General features: G+C 36.1%; 2 protein-coding genes and 1 pseudogene across 3 annotated transcripts in view; 1 reads left to right on the top strand and 2 right to left on the bottom strand.

Moving 5' to 3' along the window:
* AK3 (adenylate kinase 3) overlaps positions 1–18,625 on the top strand; it is a 467,912-nt gene that overhangs the window by 38,930 nt on the left and 410,357 nt on the right. The window lies entirely within an intron of this gene.
* On the bottom strand, positions 1,883–3,541 carry LOC138433583 (26S proteasome regulatory subunit 10B pseudogene; annotated as a pseudogene).
* The window catches only part of JAK2 (Janus kinase 2), a 117,172-nt gene continuing 113,959 nt past the window's right edge, over positions 15,413–18,625 (bottom strand). For both annotated transcript variants that reach the window (XM_069576481.1, XM_069576482.1), the window contains exon 25: positions 15,413–18,383. In XM_069576481.1, the coding sequence (XP_069432582.1) occupies positions 18,276–18,383 (108 nt within the window). In that variant the 3' untranslated portion in view covers positions 15,413–18,275. The remainder of the gene's footprint in view (positions 18,384–18,625) is intronic.

Here is an 18,625-nt window from a genome sequence, read left to right as displayed (position 1 = left end):
AAGGTACTGATACAATGTGAAGTCTTATTCAGGCTTGGTCAGAATAGAGTGCAGTGTCGGTATCACCTGGGAACGTGTTAGAAATGCAGTTCTAAGGTCCTCTCCCAGACCTACTGAATTAGAACTCTGGGTATGGGGCTCTTTGGTCTGCATTTTTACAGGCCTTCTGAGTCATTCTGAAGTAGGTTAAAGGTTGACAATCACTGTTAACATTCACAGTGTGAATGTTGTAGAAATTCTATTTATGTACTTGCATGTCTTAACTCAATATAGGTAAGTTTTTGGTTATGTTTTTCCACTTTATGTCCATATGAGAAAATCTTTTAATGCCACAAATTAGAGCAAAGCTTATACAAAGAACCCAAAGTGAAATTCCTATTTTCTGCCATTAATTAGGGGGTATCATTTGAAATGTTATTCTAGTTTCTTTCCCAAATATGCACTATAATGTTCTTTTCAATTAAAATTTTAAATTCCTATTTGGCTCTGTTATATTTTAGAACCAAAGCTCTTTTCCACGTGTATCTGTTATATTCACTTACAGTGCATTAATAGATACAATTTTTTTTAACCAGTTCCAGGGTACAGCACTTTAATTTTTTTAAGTATAGTCACTTGTTTTGATACAAAATGATAGATTATATCATATCACGGCTGAGTGATGGAGTAAGTTGGCTGGGTGTTTGATGAAACTCCATTGAGAGTTGCCTTGTAAGCCAAAATACAGTGATACACTTGAACTAGTTTGAAGAAGTATGGGTCTGTACTTGTAGTTTAAGAATAAAAATGGAGTTTTACTAGCTTCCTAATATATATATATCCAAAATGTCAATTAGAAAATTATGAGATTTACCAAGTATGTTATCTGCCTAGCTATATACTTACCTACATACTTTAACAATTTTTATGCTAGGGTATATTTAATTAGCTTCTTAGCTTAATGCCTGTCTCTTAATATCTGTAATTGTATTAACAATGATTTTGTTAATTTAGATAGAACACTCATATTTTCCTTACGGACTCCTTAGGGCAATCCTGAAGTAGGAAAAAAATGAATGAAAGCTGAGGTACCTTAATATTATGCAGCCTCTTGAGGCTCCTTCATGTTAAGTTACTTGCTAGTTAGGGGTAGAGCTGGATCAAGATTTTAGTTCTAGCATCTTGTTCAATGTTCCTGATGTCAAGATCATGAGCAGAAATTATCCATATGTTTTGTCTGGAGTTCATTTATTTGGCCCCTACTTTGTTTTGTTTGCATCTGTGTTGGTTAATAATTGCCCCATTTCTGCACACTTGGTAAGAATGTATATTTTGCTATATGTATATGCTGCTGTTTGTGGAGTAGTTTATAAATGTCAGTTGAAGTTGGTTGATTGTGTTGCTCTCAGAGTTCTGTATCTTTACTGATCTTGCTTTTTTTTCTGTCTATTAGAGAAAAGTACTGAAATATCTATAATTTTACACTTGTCTAGTTGTTCTTTTAGCTCATTTATTTATGCTTCATGCATTTAAAAATTACTGTGTGCATGTTGTATCTATCATCTACTGAATTAATAGTTCCATTATTGTGTCTCCCTTTATCACTGGTAATATTCCTGATACTAATATAGCAACTTCAGCTTTCTTATGATTAGTGTTTCCATCATATATTATTTTTTACCTTTTTATTCCTAACTTCTTTTCATCTTTATATTTAAATTGGTTCCTTGTAAACAGCATGTAGTTGGTTCTTGCTTTTTCATTGAGTTTGACAATAATATGCCTTTTATTTGGAAGTTTAGATCATTGATTAATGTAATTATCAATATGGTATGGATTTAATTATCCATATGGTTTGGATTTAAATCTATACTTCTGCTATTATCCTATGTGATTTCTGTTCTTTTTTTCCCTTGCATTCTGTTGGGTTGAAACCTTTTAAAATTTCATTTTATCTTGTTGGTTACTTTGCTATTTCTTAAAATTTGATACAATATACATCTTTATTACAGATTCCTTCAAATATTTTATCACTTCACATGCAGTTTAAGGCCTTGTCAACACAATACTTCTATTTACCCCTCCTGTCTTTTCTGCTATTTGTGTTTATATATTTAATTTCTATGTTATAAACTATACATTTTTATTACTTTAACTTGTTATAAGCTATACATTTTTTAAATTTTATTTTCAAGTTTTTTTAATTCATACAATTTTAATGAGATTATTGCTATTGCATACATTTTCAACTGATTTTTATGTTAAACCAGTGTCATGTAACTGTCAAAACCATGTAGTCCAATTTAAGTTCAGGTTCTTAAAATTAGCCACTTCTGATTGTTTTCATAAAGTTTTTCTACACTACAAACTCATATCAGCATGAATTGTAAACATACCTGCATCAGTGCAAACATTTCTCAGGTCTGCTCTGTTAAAGCTCTCTGAAAGCTTCACGAGTACTTCTAAATAACCTGTTTTATCATGGTACCTTCATAGATTTTCAGTATATCTAATATTGCTTATAAATATATATATATTTATTTATTTTATTTACCTGGAGACAGCAAAACAGGATTCACTGTGCTTGTCTGTAGCCATGATCATTTTAACTCTATGCAGAGTATCATACCCATCCATTTGAGTAACTCCATTAAAGTCCTCTGAACCTATCAATCAGGTGAAGTACTTTCAGAAAGCTAATACTCACAATGACATCTGTTTTCTTCATAAAAATGATGCATGGCTGATAATCTCTGGCATACTGAAACAGTTCTCTGATCAAATGAGCACTTTCACCAATGTACTTGTCTATAGCAGAGCTAGATATATTTAGGAAATTGTAGTCCAGCTGGCTAACGGCTCTTGCTATTAGTGTTTTCCCTGTAACTGGCTATTCATACAACAGCCTTTTAGCCATACTGCCATTACACTGGAATAATTCTAGGTTTGTAGGAGGTAGTTCTTTCACCTCTGTCAAGTTGATAATCTGTTCTTATAACAGCCCAGTCTCAGAAAAAAAGAAGTATTACCTGTGTCCTTATGAAACATGCTATAAAACAGTGAATCTTGGCAAATGTGTATTCATATCCAAGGCAGCTTTTGTTCCTGGCTTCAATTTACTTTTTTCAGGCTACAAGGACAACTCAAAACATACCTTGATCCATTTATAGCTTTAACAGTGAATTTTTGAATCAATATCTTAAGTACTTTACCCACAATCTTTCTACATTTGGGTGACTCGAAGTCCTTCAGATCATTTTCAGACTTCTCATTACTGATTGGTGGTGGTGGTGGTGTAGTCACCAAGTTGTGTCTGACTCTTGTGACCCCAAGGACTGTAGCCTGCCAGGTCCCTTTGTCCATGGGATTCTCCAGGCAAGAATATGGGAGTGGGTTGCCATTTCTTTCTCTAGGGGATCTTCCAGACCCAGGGGTCAAACCCAGGTCTCCTGCACTGCAAGCAGATTCTTTCCCAAGTAACTGCGAGGGAAGCATACTGATTGGTAGGGTCTTTTCATTGTTTCCTTAACGGTTTAAGACAGCTATTGTCTTGTGTTCCAGCACTTTCCTGCACGTGATAGTCTTGAAGTTTATTATCTCTGTGGTCTACCGTGATGAGATGCCATCACTCATAAGGAATGCCAAGAATGGCTGGGCCAATGAGGTGGGGAACAAGGTGGGATGAAGAGCAGAGCAGCACTGGAAGGTGGGGGCCAGATGATCCTGCCCATTTCAGTTTTGTATTCTCCCTCACATTCATCATCTATCAGTCTTTATTCCTTTATTGTCGAATCAAGTTACCATGTGGTACATAACTGTGTCTGATTATCTTCCTTCATTACAAATAGCTGAGAAAAGAAAAGTGAAAGGCAAACAAGAAAGGGAAACATATACTCAACTGAATGCAGAGTTCCAGAGAATAGCATGGAGAGATAAAGCCTTCTTAAGTGAACAATGCAAGAAAACAGAGGAAAATAATAGACTGGGAAAGACTAGAGACCACTTCAAGAAAACTAGAGATACCAAGCGAATATTTCATACAAAGATACAATAAAGGACAGAAATGGCAAGGACCTAACAAAAGCAGAAGAGATTAAGAAGAGGTGGCAAGAATACACAAGAACTGTACAAAAAAAAAAAAAAAAAAGATCTTAGTGACCCAGATGATAGTGTGGTCACTCATCTAGAGCCAGACATCCTGGAGAGTGAAGTCAAGTGGGCCTTAAAAAAAAAGGCACTACAAACAAAGCTAGTGGAGATGATGGAATTCCAGCTGAGCTATTTCAAATCCTAAAAGATGATACTGTTATTTGGAAAACTCAGCAGTGGCCACAGGACTGGAAAAGGTCAGTTTTCATTCCAATCCCAAAGAAAGGCAATGGCAAAGAAAGTTCAAATTACTGTACAATTGTACTCATTTCACACGCTAGCAAATTAATGCTCAAAATTCTTCAAGCTAGGCTTCAGCAGTACGTGAACCAAGAACTTCCAGATGTACAAGCTGGATTTACAAAAGGGAGAGGAACCAGAGATCAAATTGCCAACATCTGTTGGATCATAGAAAAGGCAAGAGAATTCCAGGAAAAAACATCTACTTCAGCTTCATTGACTATGCTAAAGCTTTTGACTGTGTGGATCACAACAAACTGGAAAATTCTTAAAGAGATGGGAATACCAGACCACTTTACCTGTCTCCTAAGAAACCTGTATGCAGGTCAAGAAGCAAATCAGAATCAGACATGGAACAACGGACTGGTTCAAAGTTGGGAAAGGAGTACATCAAGGCAGTATATCATCACGCTTATTTAACTTATATGCACAGTTCATCATGTGAAATGCCAGGCTGGATGAATCATGAGCTGGAATCAAGGTTACTGGGACAGAAAACAACCTCAGATATGCAGATACTACCACCCTAATGGCAGCAAGCAAAGAGGAACTAAAAAGCCTCTTGATGAAGTTGAAAGAGAAGAGTGAAAAAACTGGCTTTAAAACTCAATGTTCAACAAACTAAGGTCATGACATCCAGTCCCATCACTTCATAGCAAATAGATGGTGATAAAGTGGCAACAGTGGCAGATTTTACTTTCTCAGGCTCCAAAATCACTGCAGACGGTGATTGCAGCCATGAAATTAAAAGACGCTTGCTCCTTGGAAGAAAAGCTATGACAAACTTAGAATATTAAAAAGCAGAAACATCACTTGACCGACAAAAGTCCGGATAGACAGAGCTATGGTTTTTCCAGTAGGCATGTACAGGTATAAGAGTCGGACCATAAAGAAGGCTTGGCCCAAAGAATTTCTGCTTTTGAACTGTGGTGTTGGAGAAGACTCTTGAGATTTCCTTGGACAGTAAGGCGATCAAACCAGTCAATCTGAAAGGAAATCAACCTTGAATATTCATTGGAAGCACTGATGCTAAAGCTGCAATACTTTAGCCACCTGATGCGAAGAGCAGACTCATTGGAAAAGACCCTGATGCTGGGAAAGACTGAAAGCAAAAGAGAAAGGGGTGGTAGAGGATGAGATTGTTAGATAGCATCACTGACTCTATGAACATGAGTTTGAGCAAACTCTGGAGATAGTGAAGGACAGGGAAGCCTGGTGTGTTGCAGTCCATGGGGTTGCAAAGAGTCAGACATGACTTAGCAAGTGAACATTATTTCTTGAAGTAAAAATAATGATGAATTCTCTTGTTTTCCTTACCCTACTGGACTGCTCTTTGTCTTTTCTTGCTCAGTCTTCATCCTCAGTCTAACCTTTAAATGTTAAGATTGTCTCAGGTCCTGATTCTCTACTTGCTGTTTTTATCTAACACTTCCTTAGTTAGCTTAACTATATCCATTATTTTAAATGACTACCTGTGTAACATTTCTGGGTTTTCCTTCTACTTCGATATCTATTAGGCATCTCAGATTTACTATCTCCAAAGTGGAATTCTGGTTTAAACTCCATCTAGTTGCTTTGTTCTTCTCTTATCCTTTCCATCCAAACCACAATAGCATACTGACTTCTTTCCATTTCTGTCCCCATCTCTCTAGTCCAAGCTGCAACATACTTTGAGGGAATGAATGGTGGTTAAACCAGTTAGGCAGTGTTTCCAGCACTGGAGCCTACAGGATGTTATCTTGGTACTATAGACCCAAGCAAAATACTTGTCTCCCCCAAGAGTTCTGGTAGATGAACATTCCCTGATGTTTCCAACACCAGTTTTTATTACCCCAGGGAGAGTCACAGCCGTCCCTGCTTTCCCAGACCACTGCTGAACAACAGATCAGCAGGTAAGTCTGGCCTAGGCACCTATGAAGTCACTGCTTTTGCCCTGAGTTCTGGTGAACATGAAACCTTGTGTTCGCCCTCCTGGCAGCTGCTACACCTGCTCCTTCCTATTCAGCTCACAGTCATATTGTACCTTCCCAAGCTTTTTTTTTTCCTTTAAGTTCATTTACTTTTCAACTTTCATTATCTAGCAAAAGGCATTATCATCACTTACGTTGTTCTTTCTACAAAGACTTGTTTTCTACATTTTATCAAACTGTTGTGCACTTTTAGGGTTTTTTTTTTTTTTACTGAGGGACAGAAAGTGACAGTCCAACTAAAAATATGTTCAAATAATTTTCACTGGAAACTGAAATGATTTTGTCATCTTGCCATCCGAGAAATATAATCATGGATCACTGAAGAAAGCATATCTAGTTTATGGCTGCTTTATATGTATGCTGCCAAAGCTGTGAAAGGCAGCATAGTGAAGCGATTATAAACTCAGGCAAACTCTTGGAGTCAGACTGCCTAAATTCAAACTCTAACATCCCTTCTTTCTCCACTTTCTAAATTTATTGTATCTTGCTAAATGTCAGTGTCTACATATTTAAAGCAAGAAAAACAATGGTATCTACCTCAGAGAGTTGTGTGGATAAAGTGAGATAACTATCTAAGAGGATACTGGAGGTGAAATGAAGTGTTAGTTGCTCAGTTGTGTCAGACTCTCTGCATCCTCACGGACTGTAGCCTGCTAGGCTCCTCCATCCATGGAATTCTCCAGGTAAGAATACTTGAGTGGGTAGCCATTTCCTTCTCCAGGGGATCTTCCCAATCCAGGGATTGAACCTGGGTCTCCTGCATTACAGGCAGATTCTTTACCCTCTGAGCCACCAGGGAAGCCCTACCTGTACCCTAAATACAGTCTACAGATTTAATGTAATGCCATTCAAAATCCTCATGATTTTTTTTCCCAGAAATAGAAAACCCATTCTAAACCTCATATGCAGTTTCAAGGAACACCAAATAGCCAAAACAATTTGTACAAAGAACAACAAAATTGGAAGCCTCACACTTCATGACTGCAAAACTTACAATAAAAGCTACAGTAATCAGAACAGTGTGATACTGGCATAAAGACAAACATATAAACTAATAGCATATAACAGAGAACTCAGAAATACACTCTAATGTATACAGTCAAACACGTTTCAACAAAGGTATCCCAAAGTCATTTGGTAGAAGAAAGATACCCTTTTCAAGAAGTGGTGCTGGAAAAACTAGAAATCTACACGCAAAAAATAAATATAGATAGATAGATAGATAGATAGATAGATAGATAGATAGATAGATAAGATACTATCTTTCAACATATAGAAAAATTATGGACCAAAGACCTAAATGTTAAGAGTTAAAGGTATAAAACATGTACCCCCATGTTCATCATAGCACTGTTTATAATAGCCAGGACATGGAAACAACCTAGATGTCCATCAGCAGATGAATGGGTAAGAAAGCTGTGGTACATATACACAATGGAGTATTACTCAGCCATTAAAAATACATTTGAATCAGTTCTAATGAGATGGATGAAACTGGAGCTGATTATACAGAGTGAAGTAAGCCAGAAAGAAAAACACCAATACAGTATACTAACACATATATATGGAATTTAGAAAGATGGTAATGATGACCCTGTATGTGAGACAGCAAAAGAGACACAGATGTATAGAGCGGACTTTTGGACTCTGAGGGAGAGGGAGAGGGTGGGATGATTTGGGAGAATGGCATTGAAACATGTATACTATCATGTAAGAAACGAATCGCCAGTCTATGTTCGATGCAGCTTGGGGCTGGTGCACGGGGATGATCCAGAGAGATGATATGGGGTGGGAGGTGGGAGGGGGGTTCATGTTTGGGAACTCATGTACACCCATGGTGGATTCATGTCAATGTATGGCAAAACCAATACAGTATTGTAAAGTAAAATAAATTAAAAAAAAAAAAAAAAAACCTTATGAAGTTTTTCCCCAGTGTTTTCTTCTGACAATGGATTTGGCAATGATTTCTGGAATATGACACTGAAAGTAAAAGTAAATAAACTGGAAAATATCAAAATTTTTAACTTTTGTGCATAAGATACAATGAACAGAATAAAATGGCAATCCACAGAATGGGAATAATATCTAAAATTAAATATGTGATAAGGGGTTAATATCCAGAATATTGAAAGAACTTCTACAACTAAAAAAATGAACCCAATCTTAAAATGGACAAAGGACTTAAATAGACATTTCTCCAAAGATAAACAAGTGACCAATAAAATTACATATTAAAAGATACTTAAGATCATGAGGTGGATAAAACTGGAGCCTATTATACTGAGTGATATAAGTCAGGAAGAAAAACAATACCTTATATTAATGCATATATATGGAATTTAGAAAGATGGTAATGATGACCTTATATGCAAGACAGCAGGAGACACAGATGTAAAGAATAGACTTTTGGACTCTATGGGAGAAGGCAAGCGTAGGAAGATTTGAGAGAACAGCATTAAAACATGTATCTTACCATATGTGAGACAGATGACCAGTCCAAGTTCAATGCATGTAACCGGGCACTCAATGCCAGTGCACTGGGACAACCCAGAGGGATGGGCTGGGGAGGAGGTGGGAGGGGGGTTGAGGACAGGGGGACACATGTACACCCGTGGCTGACTCATGCCAATGAATGGCAAAAACTGCCAGAATATTGTAAAGTAATTGGCCTCCAATTAAAATAAATCATTTAGAAAAGATCATTAGTCACTAGTGAAATGCAAATGAAAACCACATTAAATAACATCACAACCATTACAATGGATATCACAGAATGTAGAAAGCTGTAGCATTTTTCAAAGATGAATGCTTTGACTTCTAGGTAAATTTCATAGAATAGATATGATCTTCATTTGTTGGTGTTAGTTTCTTTACTATTTCCGTGTAGAAATTCTGTTTTTCAATATTTTATTTTTACTATTTATTTTGGCTGTTCAGTTCAGTCGCTCAGTCTTGCCCAACTCTTTGCAACCCCATGAACTGCAGCACACCAGGCTTCCCTGTCCACCACCAACTCCTGGAGCTTACTCAAACTTATGTCCATCAAACTGATGCCATCCAACCATCTCATCCTCTGTCATCCCCTTCCCTTCCCACCTTCAATTTTTCCCAGCATCAGGGTCTTTCCAGTGAGTCAGTTCTTTGCATCATGTGGCCAAAGAATTGGAGTTTCAGCTTCAGCATCAGTCCTTCCAATGGATATTCAGGACTAATCTCCTTTAGGATGGACTGGTTGAATCTCCTTGCAGTCCAAGGGACTCTCAAGCATCTTCTCCAACATCATAGTTCAAAAGCATCAATTCTTTGGTGCTCAGCTTTCTTTATGGTCCAACTCTCACATCCACACATGACTACTGGAAAAACCATAGCTTTGACTAGACAGACCTTTGTTGGCAAAATAATGTCTCTGCTTTTTAATATGCTGTCTAGGCCGGTCATAGCTTTTCTTCCAAGCAGCAAGCATCTTTTAATTTCATGGCTGTAGTCACCATCTGCAGTGATTTTGGAGCCTAAGAAAATAATGTCACTGTTTTCATTGTTTCCCCATCTATTTGCCATGAAGTGATGGGACCAGATGCCATGATCTTAGTTTTCTGAATGTCGAGTTTTTTTAAATTTTGGCTGTACCGGGTCTTAGTTGCAGCACGTGAGATCTTTGGTCTCTGTTGGGACATGCGGAATCATTTAGTTGTGGCCTGTAGGATCTTTTGTTGTGACCTGAGAACTCATTTGCAGCCTGTGGGATCTAGTTTCCTGACTATGGAGCACCCTAGGTCCCCTGCATTGGGAGCAGAGAGTCTTAGCCACTGGAGCACCAGGGAAGTCCCTATTCTGCCTTTAATATACAGTAATATGACATGGTTTTAATATCTATTATCTCCTTTTATGATCAAGAAGAAAAACTGCTAATACCCTGCATATCATTAAGATACCCTAAATTTTTTGAGACAATTATATATTAACTGATTTACTGTGAAATGTAAAATCAAAGACAACAAAATGGTTCTCATGGAGGTACTCCATTGAAGAAGCCTCGATTTTTCCCTCTATGAAGGAAAACCTTTAAATTCTAGAGAGATTAAAATTAGGTGACTTTACCAACTAATTTTTCTTAGTTCAAATACACTATTTAGTATATTTTGGAGAAGGACATGGCAACCCACTCCAGTACTCCTGCCTAGAGAATTCCATGGACAGAGGGGACTGGTGGGCTGCTATCTATGGGGCTGCAGAGAGTTGGACATGACTGAAGCAACTTAGCATGCATGCATGCATGCTTAAAGATCCAATATACTCAGTGTTCTCACACTGACATATCTTCCCTTTCTTACTGAAGGCATTTCTCAGGTAGTACTGGTTTGGCCCATGTCTACATGAGTACACTTAAGAGCAGTGTTTCTCAACATTCTTTTCATTATCCCCAGTATCTACAAAGAACTTTTTAGTCATTTTCTCCTAGTCTCTTCCACCATGAGAATTTTATATTACTGCCTATCTACTTATGTACTGTATTTCTGTGCTTTATACATTAAAAAGTAAGGGGTTTTTGGTCACTGTTCACCCCTGAGAGTTGGTATCAATTCTGCTGAAAAAGCATGCTCTAAAAAGAAGTTTATATATGAAATTCCAACTCTCATATTAGGCCCAGGCCCAAGATTTTCTTTTTATGGACCCTTTATATTTGGGGCCACACCAGATTCCCTAAAACCATCATGATTAGGGCTGGTATCTGAAAGTTGCAGCAGAACTGAAAGTTTAAATCTCTTGGTTTTGTCTGTATGTTTATTTAACATGGAATTATAAGCTGAAATATCATCAGGATTGACCCTCACATAAGATTACTCAGAACTCCTTTGTCTATATCCATAACTGCATATCTACTCTTCTTTATTCTCAACACATGAAAGGGATTTAGGATTTTATCAAGAGGTGATGTCTTCATTACTGCAACCATTAATCTGAATTATCTGATGCAAATTTAAAGTCACAGGGAGCCTGCACGTGTCAGTATTGGTGAGTGTATATGTAGGAAGGTCTGAAGGGGAATACAATGTGGATATGATCTTTTATTTTTTAAGTTTAGAAAAGAAAAATGACTCTACTAAGAATCTGAAAATTAAGTGCCCACGTTGGAGCAGCTGTAAAAAAATGGCCCAGGTAACTGCTAGAGCCATAATACTTTGGCATTTGACTGAGTTACTCATCCTCTAAACTTTGTCAACTAGAAATTGGCACTTGCCATCTACTTCTACAAAGACTAAATCATGTGCTGCTGCAGCTGCTTATTTTCAACACCCCCTTAAAGGAGTTTAGGATGGAGAGCAGAAATGAGGCACACTGTGCTGGGGGGAAACTGGCAGGACAGGTCTTCAGTTAGATATTTTGGGGAGCAGATTTTATGAGCCCAATTCTTGAATCTCCTATCTAGGAAAGCACTAAAATCCTTCATGATGTCAACTGCTCATGACTAGCAGAAACTTTCTAAAAAAAAAAAAAAGTGCTTGATCTGCATGTATCCCCCTTCACCAAAATCACATATATACTGACCTTCTTCCCCCCTGCCTCTTTGGAACAATTTCTTAGAGCTGTCTGAGATACTGTTTCCTGGGTCCTCATTTTGCCCCAAACAAAATTTAACTCGTAACTCTCACGTTGTGCGGTTTTTTTTTTAAGTCAACACCTTCTACATTTATTATAGTAATCCTAAAATAAGAGAAATTCAAGATGTTAGAAAAAATTCCCATTAAATGCAAGTTTGAGATCTGACAGAATCTAGCAATCTCCTTTCCCCCTTACCACATACATTGCTCCTTAGGTCTCAGATTTGCAAACCATTATTAGGAGAAAGATTGTCCTCTACAGTAATCTCAGTTTTTGGAGTTTTATTCCTCTATAACAGTAATTTGGGAAGTAAATGGGGCCACCTTAAGGAATTATAATGATATACTCAGGGTTTAGAATTCAACGTTTCTCAAAGTCCTTCAATAAAAAGCTAAGATTTTGTTTCAATTTTTTAAATCACCAATACCCTTACTATATTATCAAGAATTCCTATTCAGTAAGTTACATAATAATGTTACAAAACTAATAACAGAAAGGAAAAGAAGTGGTATCAGGGGATTCATGCTGTACTCAAACTTACTGATAGAAACAAGTATTTAAAACATTTTTTTAAAGAAGGAAAGAAAGAAAACAACATTCTGGCAGAATTTGTAGGAAATAGTGACTATTTTTGTTTTTAAAATGCTTTGTGAACAGTAGACAATAATTTCTACCATTCAACAGAAACTACATTAGATTTGTCATTTAGATCTGGGCTACCTGCAGCTTGCAGTCAAGGGCTTAGCTACCTGGGTTATGAAGATTAAAAGTATTTTAATCAGTATTGTTGGAGAATTCAGTTACTTGTTCTTAAGAATCAAGATTCTGCAAACAACTTTCTTTTCCTTCTTCTCCAACCAAAATTATTCCAACAACTTAAATGTTACTAAGGACATAAAATAAAATTTGTTCTTATATACTTAAAATTTGGGATAGTTATAAAGGTTTACAGCAATCTTCAACAAATTATGCAGAAGAATAATGTATCATGTGTATTTCAAGTTGTTGAAGTTGAAAAAATTTCAAGTATTTTAATAATTGTTAAGTTTATGTGTTTAGGTTTGTATTTCTCATTTTATTTTTATTTTCTATAGTGTCTATGATTTTTTTGCTAATATTTTTAGTTTCAGTTAATAAAGTCCAACTCACAAACTTATATTCAATACTACTAGAAAACTCATGCTTTGAGATTCATATTTTTCCAAGAGTTTGAAACACTCAAACTTTTTCATTAAAAATACTACCTACTTAATTATTTCTTTGTGTGTGGGAAGTACCTAAACATTTTCAACTATGTTCTTGAAAGGATAACTGATAAAACTTTCTGTTGCATACTTCCATTTGTGTCTTCAGTATACTTGAATCTGATAATGTCTTATCATCTGCAACTAATAAGTTCCTATCCAGCTGCCTCTACAATGTCTTGCTATATGCCTTTTCCTTACCACCTTGCACCATTTATTAATGCTATTTACCTGTAGTCAGACCTAAAAGCTATGCTACTTTCTGTTCACATTGCTCAGAGGTGACAGGCTTGACCTCAATAAATAGCATCTATTAAGAGTTCTTCCTGGTACAGTTATTAAAAACATAATTGTTCACAAAATCTAATGCTATGGATAACTAGAACAGAGACTCCTAGAACTCTTTTAATGATTTCATAAATCTATTACAGTTCAAACTAAGATGTTTAGCAATTTGCTATGCAAAGAAAGGCATTATAATGGAAAATGCTCATTAAAAACTTTAAGAAACATTAATATTGATTGATGTTTCATTTAGAGATAAGGCTTTTCCTTATAAATTTATAAGACTGGAAGAGAAAAATATTTAGGCCCTGTACTATGCAATAACATCTGGAATAAACACAACAGAAATTATTAACATTTTAACCTAAGATGAACATACTGTAATGAAGTAAAACAATATTGGTAATTTAGAAAATATTTTAATATTTAGGTATGTAATGTGACACTGAAGAAGCTGAAGTTGAATGGTTCTATGAAGACCTATAAGACGTTTTAGATCTAACACCCAAAAAAGATGTCCTTTTCATTATAGGGGACTGGAATGCAAAAGTAGAAGTTAAGAAACACCTGGCTGCTGCTGCTAAGTCACTTCAGTCGTGTCTGACTCTGTGAGACCCCACAGACGGCAGCCTACCAGGCTCCCCCGGCCCTGGGATTCTCTAGGCAAGAGCACTGGAGTGGGTTGCCATTTCCTTCTCCAATGCATGAAAGTGAAAAGTGAAAGTAAAGTTGCTCAGTCATGTCTGACTCTTAGCGACCCCATGGACTGCAGCCTACCAGGCTCCTCCGTCCATGGGATTTTCCAGGCAAGAGTACTGGAGTGGGGTGCCACTGTCTTCTTTCCAGGCAAGAGTACTGGAGTGGGGGGAAACATCTGGAGTAACAGGCAAATTTGGCCTTGGAGCACAGAATGAAGCAAAGGCTAATAGAGTTTTGCCAAGAGAACATACTTGTCATAGCAAACACCCCATTCCAACAACACAAGAAAAGACTCTACACATGGATATCATCAGATGGCCAACACTGAAATCAGATTGATTATACTTTTTTTTTTTTAAATGTTGTATTGGTTTTGCCACACATCAGCATGAATCCGCCACAGGTGTACACATGTTCCCAATCCTGAACCCCCCTCCCACCTCTCTTCCCATACCATCCCTCTGGGTCATCCCAGTGCACGAGCCCCAAGCATCCTGTATCCTGCATCGAACCTAGACTGTCCATCAGCAGATGAATGGATAAGCTGTGGTACATATACACAATGGAGTATTACTCAGATTGATTATATTCTATGCAGCCAAAGATGGAGAAACTCTATACAGTCAGCAAAAACAAGACCAGGAGCTGACTGTGGCTCAGATCATGAACTCCTTATTGACAAATTCAGACTTAATATGAAGAAAGTAGGGAAAACCACTAGACCATTCAGGTGTTACCTAAATCAAATCCCTTATGATTATACAGTGGAAGTGAGAAACAGATTTAAGGGACTAGATCTGATAGACAGAGTGCCTGATGAACTATGGAATGAGGTTAGTGACATTGTACAGGAGACAGGGATCAAGACCATCCCCAAGAAAAAGAAATGCAGAAAAGCAAAATGGCTGTCTGAAGAGGCCTTACAAATAGCTGTGAAACGAAGAGAGAAAAACAAAAGAGAAAAGGAAAGATATAAGCATCTGAATGCAGAGTTCCAAAGAACAGCAAGGAGAGATAAGAAAGCCTTCCTCAATCCAAAGAAATAGAGAAAAACAACAGAATGGGAAAGACTAGAGATCTCTTCAAGAAAATTAGAGATAGCAAGGGAAATTTTCATGCAAAGATGGGCTCAATAAAGGACAGAAACGGTATGGACCTAATAGAAGCAGACGATATTAAGAAGAGGTAGCAAGAATACACAGAAGAACTGTACCCAAAAGATCTTCATGACCCAGATAATCATGATGGTGTGATCACTCACTTCTGAATTATTTATTACATCAGTATTTCAATTTTGTAGGAACATGCTAAAGGCACAACGATGAAAATAATACAGTCTCAATCTGACCACATCATGCCACCCCAAAATGAGTCCCCATGTATAAAACTGCAGTATCTTCTAATGTCCTTAACAAAATTGTTTAAATAAAATTGAAATGTCAAGTTATGGTTGTGAGAAAAATTTCACTTGATTTTAAAGCAGAAGTCTTGGGTTATAAGAAAGCACTCTTCCATAGCAAATTATAGTGCTACCGGAAGCATATATAAATAACATGAAAAAGTGACTGTTTCCCAAAGTAGGTAGCCATGGATATAGGGAATTATTTATATAAAGATTGTGTAACTAAAAATACTGGAATATTTATAGAATCACAGATTTTAAAGAAAATCTTTACCCTCATTTCTGAAGAATATTAATTTGAAGAAGCTGTCTGGCATTAACTCGTACAATACTTACTTACCTGTGTCTTATGCACAATCAACTGAACAGCGGCAAGTTTACTTTCCTTTTATGTAAGGTCTGAATCAAAATTTAAAACATCATAAACACTCAATGAACAATAATTCTCTTGAAAGCTTAGAATTTTACAATAAAGCAGTCATTCCATCTAAAAACTTAAGATATATGGAATTTTCTCCTAAAACTAAAAACTGAAGCATTAAAAGAAAAACTATTTTAAAAGAAATCTAGTTAACATCCTTATTTTTATAAACAAAATGTTATCGACCTTTAAGAATCTACTTCAGGTACCTAAGTTTTAGTACAATAATCTGAAATCAAACATATATGATATGCTATTTTTGACTTGAAAAGTAGCAGAACGGAAGATCTCTTAAGTGCATTAACATTACATATATAGATCCTGGAGGAGTCTTTTTACAAATTAAATAAAAATTATAGTCAATTTTCATCAAAATATTTACTAGAAATCTTTTAAAGTCTAATATATTATCATTTTAGAAGATTTGTCTGTTTGGTAACTACATTTGGTAAAATGTTTTAAAGTAAGTGAAGGTCACTCAGTCATGTCTGACTCTTTGCAACCCCATGGACTAGACAGTCCATGGAATTCTCCAGGCCAGAATACTGAAGTGGGTAGCCTTTCCCTTCTCCAGGGGATCTTTCCAACCCAGGGATCGAACTGGTGTCTCCTGCATTGCAGGCAGATTCTTTACCAGCTTAGCCACAGGAAAGCCCAAAAATACTGGAGTGGGTAGCCTATCCTTTCTTCAGGGGATCTTCCCAACCCAGGAATCGAACCAGGGTCTCCTGCATTGCAGGCAGATTCTTTACCAACTGAGCTATGAAGGAAGCCCAAATACTTTAAAGATAACATAAAAAGCATTTTTTTCCCTTTCCTTCCAACAAAAAAACTCAAACTTTATGTGTGAGGCATTTTTTTTCCTTATATAATATGCATTTAAAAACCAGCTCCAAAAGTTAGAAAGATAATCTAGTCTTTAAGTTAAAAAAAAAAAAGCAGCATATAGCATTGAAAATGAACTATTTTCTTTCTAACCAAAATTCCAAGTATTTTAAACTTTGTATAAATAACACACACACACAAAAACCCCACCATATTTTAGGTATGATGTCTAAAATGGAGTAGCACTAAAATGACAATAACAATAAACAACCCTTTATACTTAATTGAAAACACCCATTTTTCTTCAAGATATATATTAATAATTTTCTACTGGCACTTTTGAATAAAATTAATAAGCATTAAAAAAAATCAATTTAATTTCTCCCTTGTATATAAGAATCTAACAACAACAAAAAAGATCTCTTTTATGACTATAATAGATTTCTGAAATCCCTAAAATATACATTCTTAAGAAAAAAATTCCTAACCCACTGTGCATCTTAGCAGGCTTTATATATGAAAAACAAAATCTATATTACAGCTTACACTTAAATTTAATGCATGACCATAGGTCCCAGGGATCTTCTTGGCAACCAACAGCTCAAGGGATGACAATATTCCTGGCATTTGTAATCTCAAAATTTTAAAAGAAAACTGTTCACGGTGGTCTTAGAAAAAATCTGGAGATAGTTCTATTTAAAAAACATAGGTGCCACAAACAGATACAAGGGAGACAAATAAGAAAATATATTGTGTTAATCTTTGTAAACTTGTTCCATTTCAAAATGTATTCTAGAGGGTCAGGAAAATTCCCTATACAAATAAAACTAAACATTTGTTCCCTTTGCTTTGAAAAATATTTACAGTACACAGAACAACAAGCTAAAGTATACACCTGCTTATATTGCTGGCCAGTGACATAGATGCGCAAGGACAAAAAGGTGCCTATTCAATTATCCGAGTATCTTAATTTGTCTATAGAGTGAAGTTATCATAGATAAACTATGGAAAAATTATAAAACATTAGTTATGAATACCAGCCCTTGTGTAAAACATCACACAAGGTGCCAAGGTGTCATACATTCACTATGGTAAAAACTGTACATACATATTCTGTATATATTTAAAATTTACAATTTTTTAATCTCTCATAATTCTTAGTTGAAAAATGTCTAATTTTCTTTTTTGCCAAAGAAAAGTGATGTTAACTGACTGATCAGGTTCCCGAAATATTTTACAAAACTCTTTGCTAAGGACTTTTCATCAATGTGTTTGGCTGGTATCCTCATGAAGAAAAATTCACTAAACTTCGAAAGTTTTAAGCAGGTATTTCCACACTTTTGCTGGCTAGTATTGTGATATACATAATAATGATATACGTAACAATAGTCCACAGCAATGTGAAATACAAAACTTTGTTCTGTAAGTCTATTCTGGTCTCAGAGTGAAGTTCATTTCTTTCATCCAGTCATGTTGTCCCTTATTTGATCAACTCGAACTGCTAGGTCTCTGAAAGAGGGACGCTGGTTTACATTATTGTTCCAGCATTCTGTCATAATCACGTAAATCTGTAAAAGGGAAAATAAACCAAAATTACAATGAACACAAAGCGCCATTTTTTAATTGGTGAAGCCAGGAATTCAGAACTCCCACTTAAATTTTTTCATAGAGGCATATGGCATGGCTACACCTACATCCACAGTCATGTTTATGCTATGCATCTAAAAGTTCAGTGAACTGCATAAACTGACCTGAAATCCTTGGGTAAAAAGAGAAAGAAAATGCATGATTACTGTGGATAAAAAAAATT

Source organism: Ovis canadensis, chromosome 2 (genome assembly GCF_042477335.2).
Source record: "Ovis canadensis isolate MfBH-ARS-UI-01 breed Bighorn chromosome 2, ARS-UI_OviCan_v2, whole genome shotgun sequence".
In the NCBI taxonomy this organism is placed as follows: Eukaryota; Metazoa; Chordata; class Mammalia; order Artiodactyla; family Bovidae; genus Ovis; species Ovis canadensis.
This window is presented reverse-complemented; position numbering and strand designations above follow the sequence as displayed.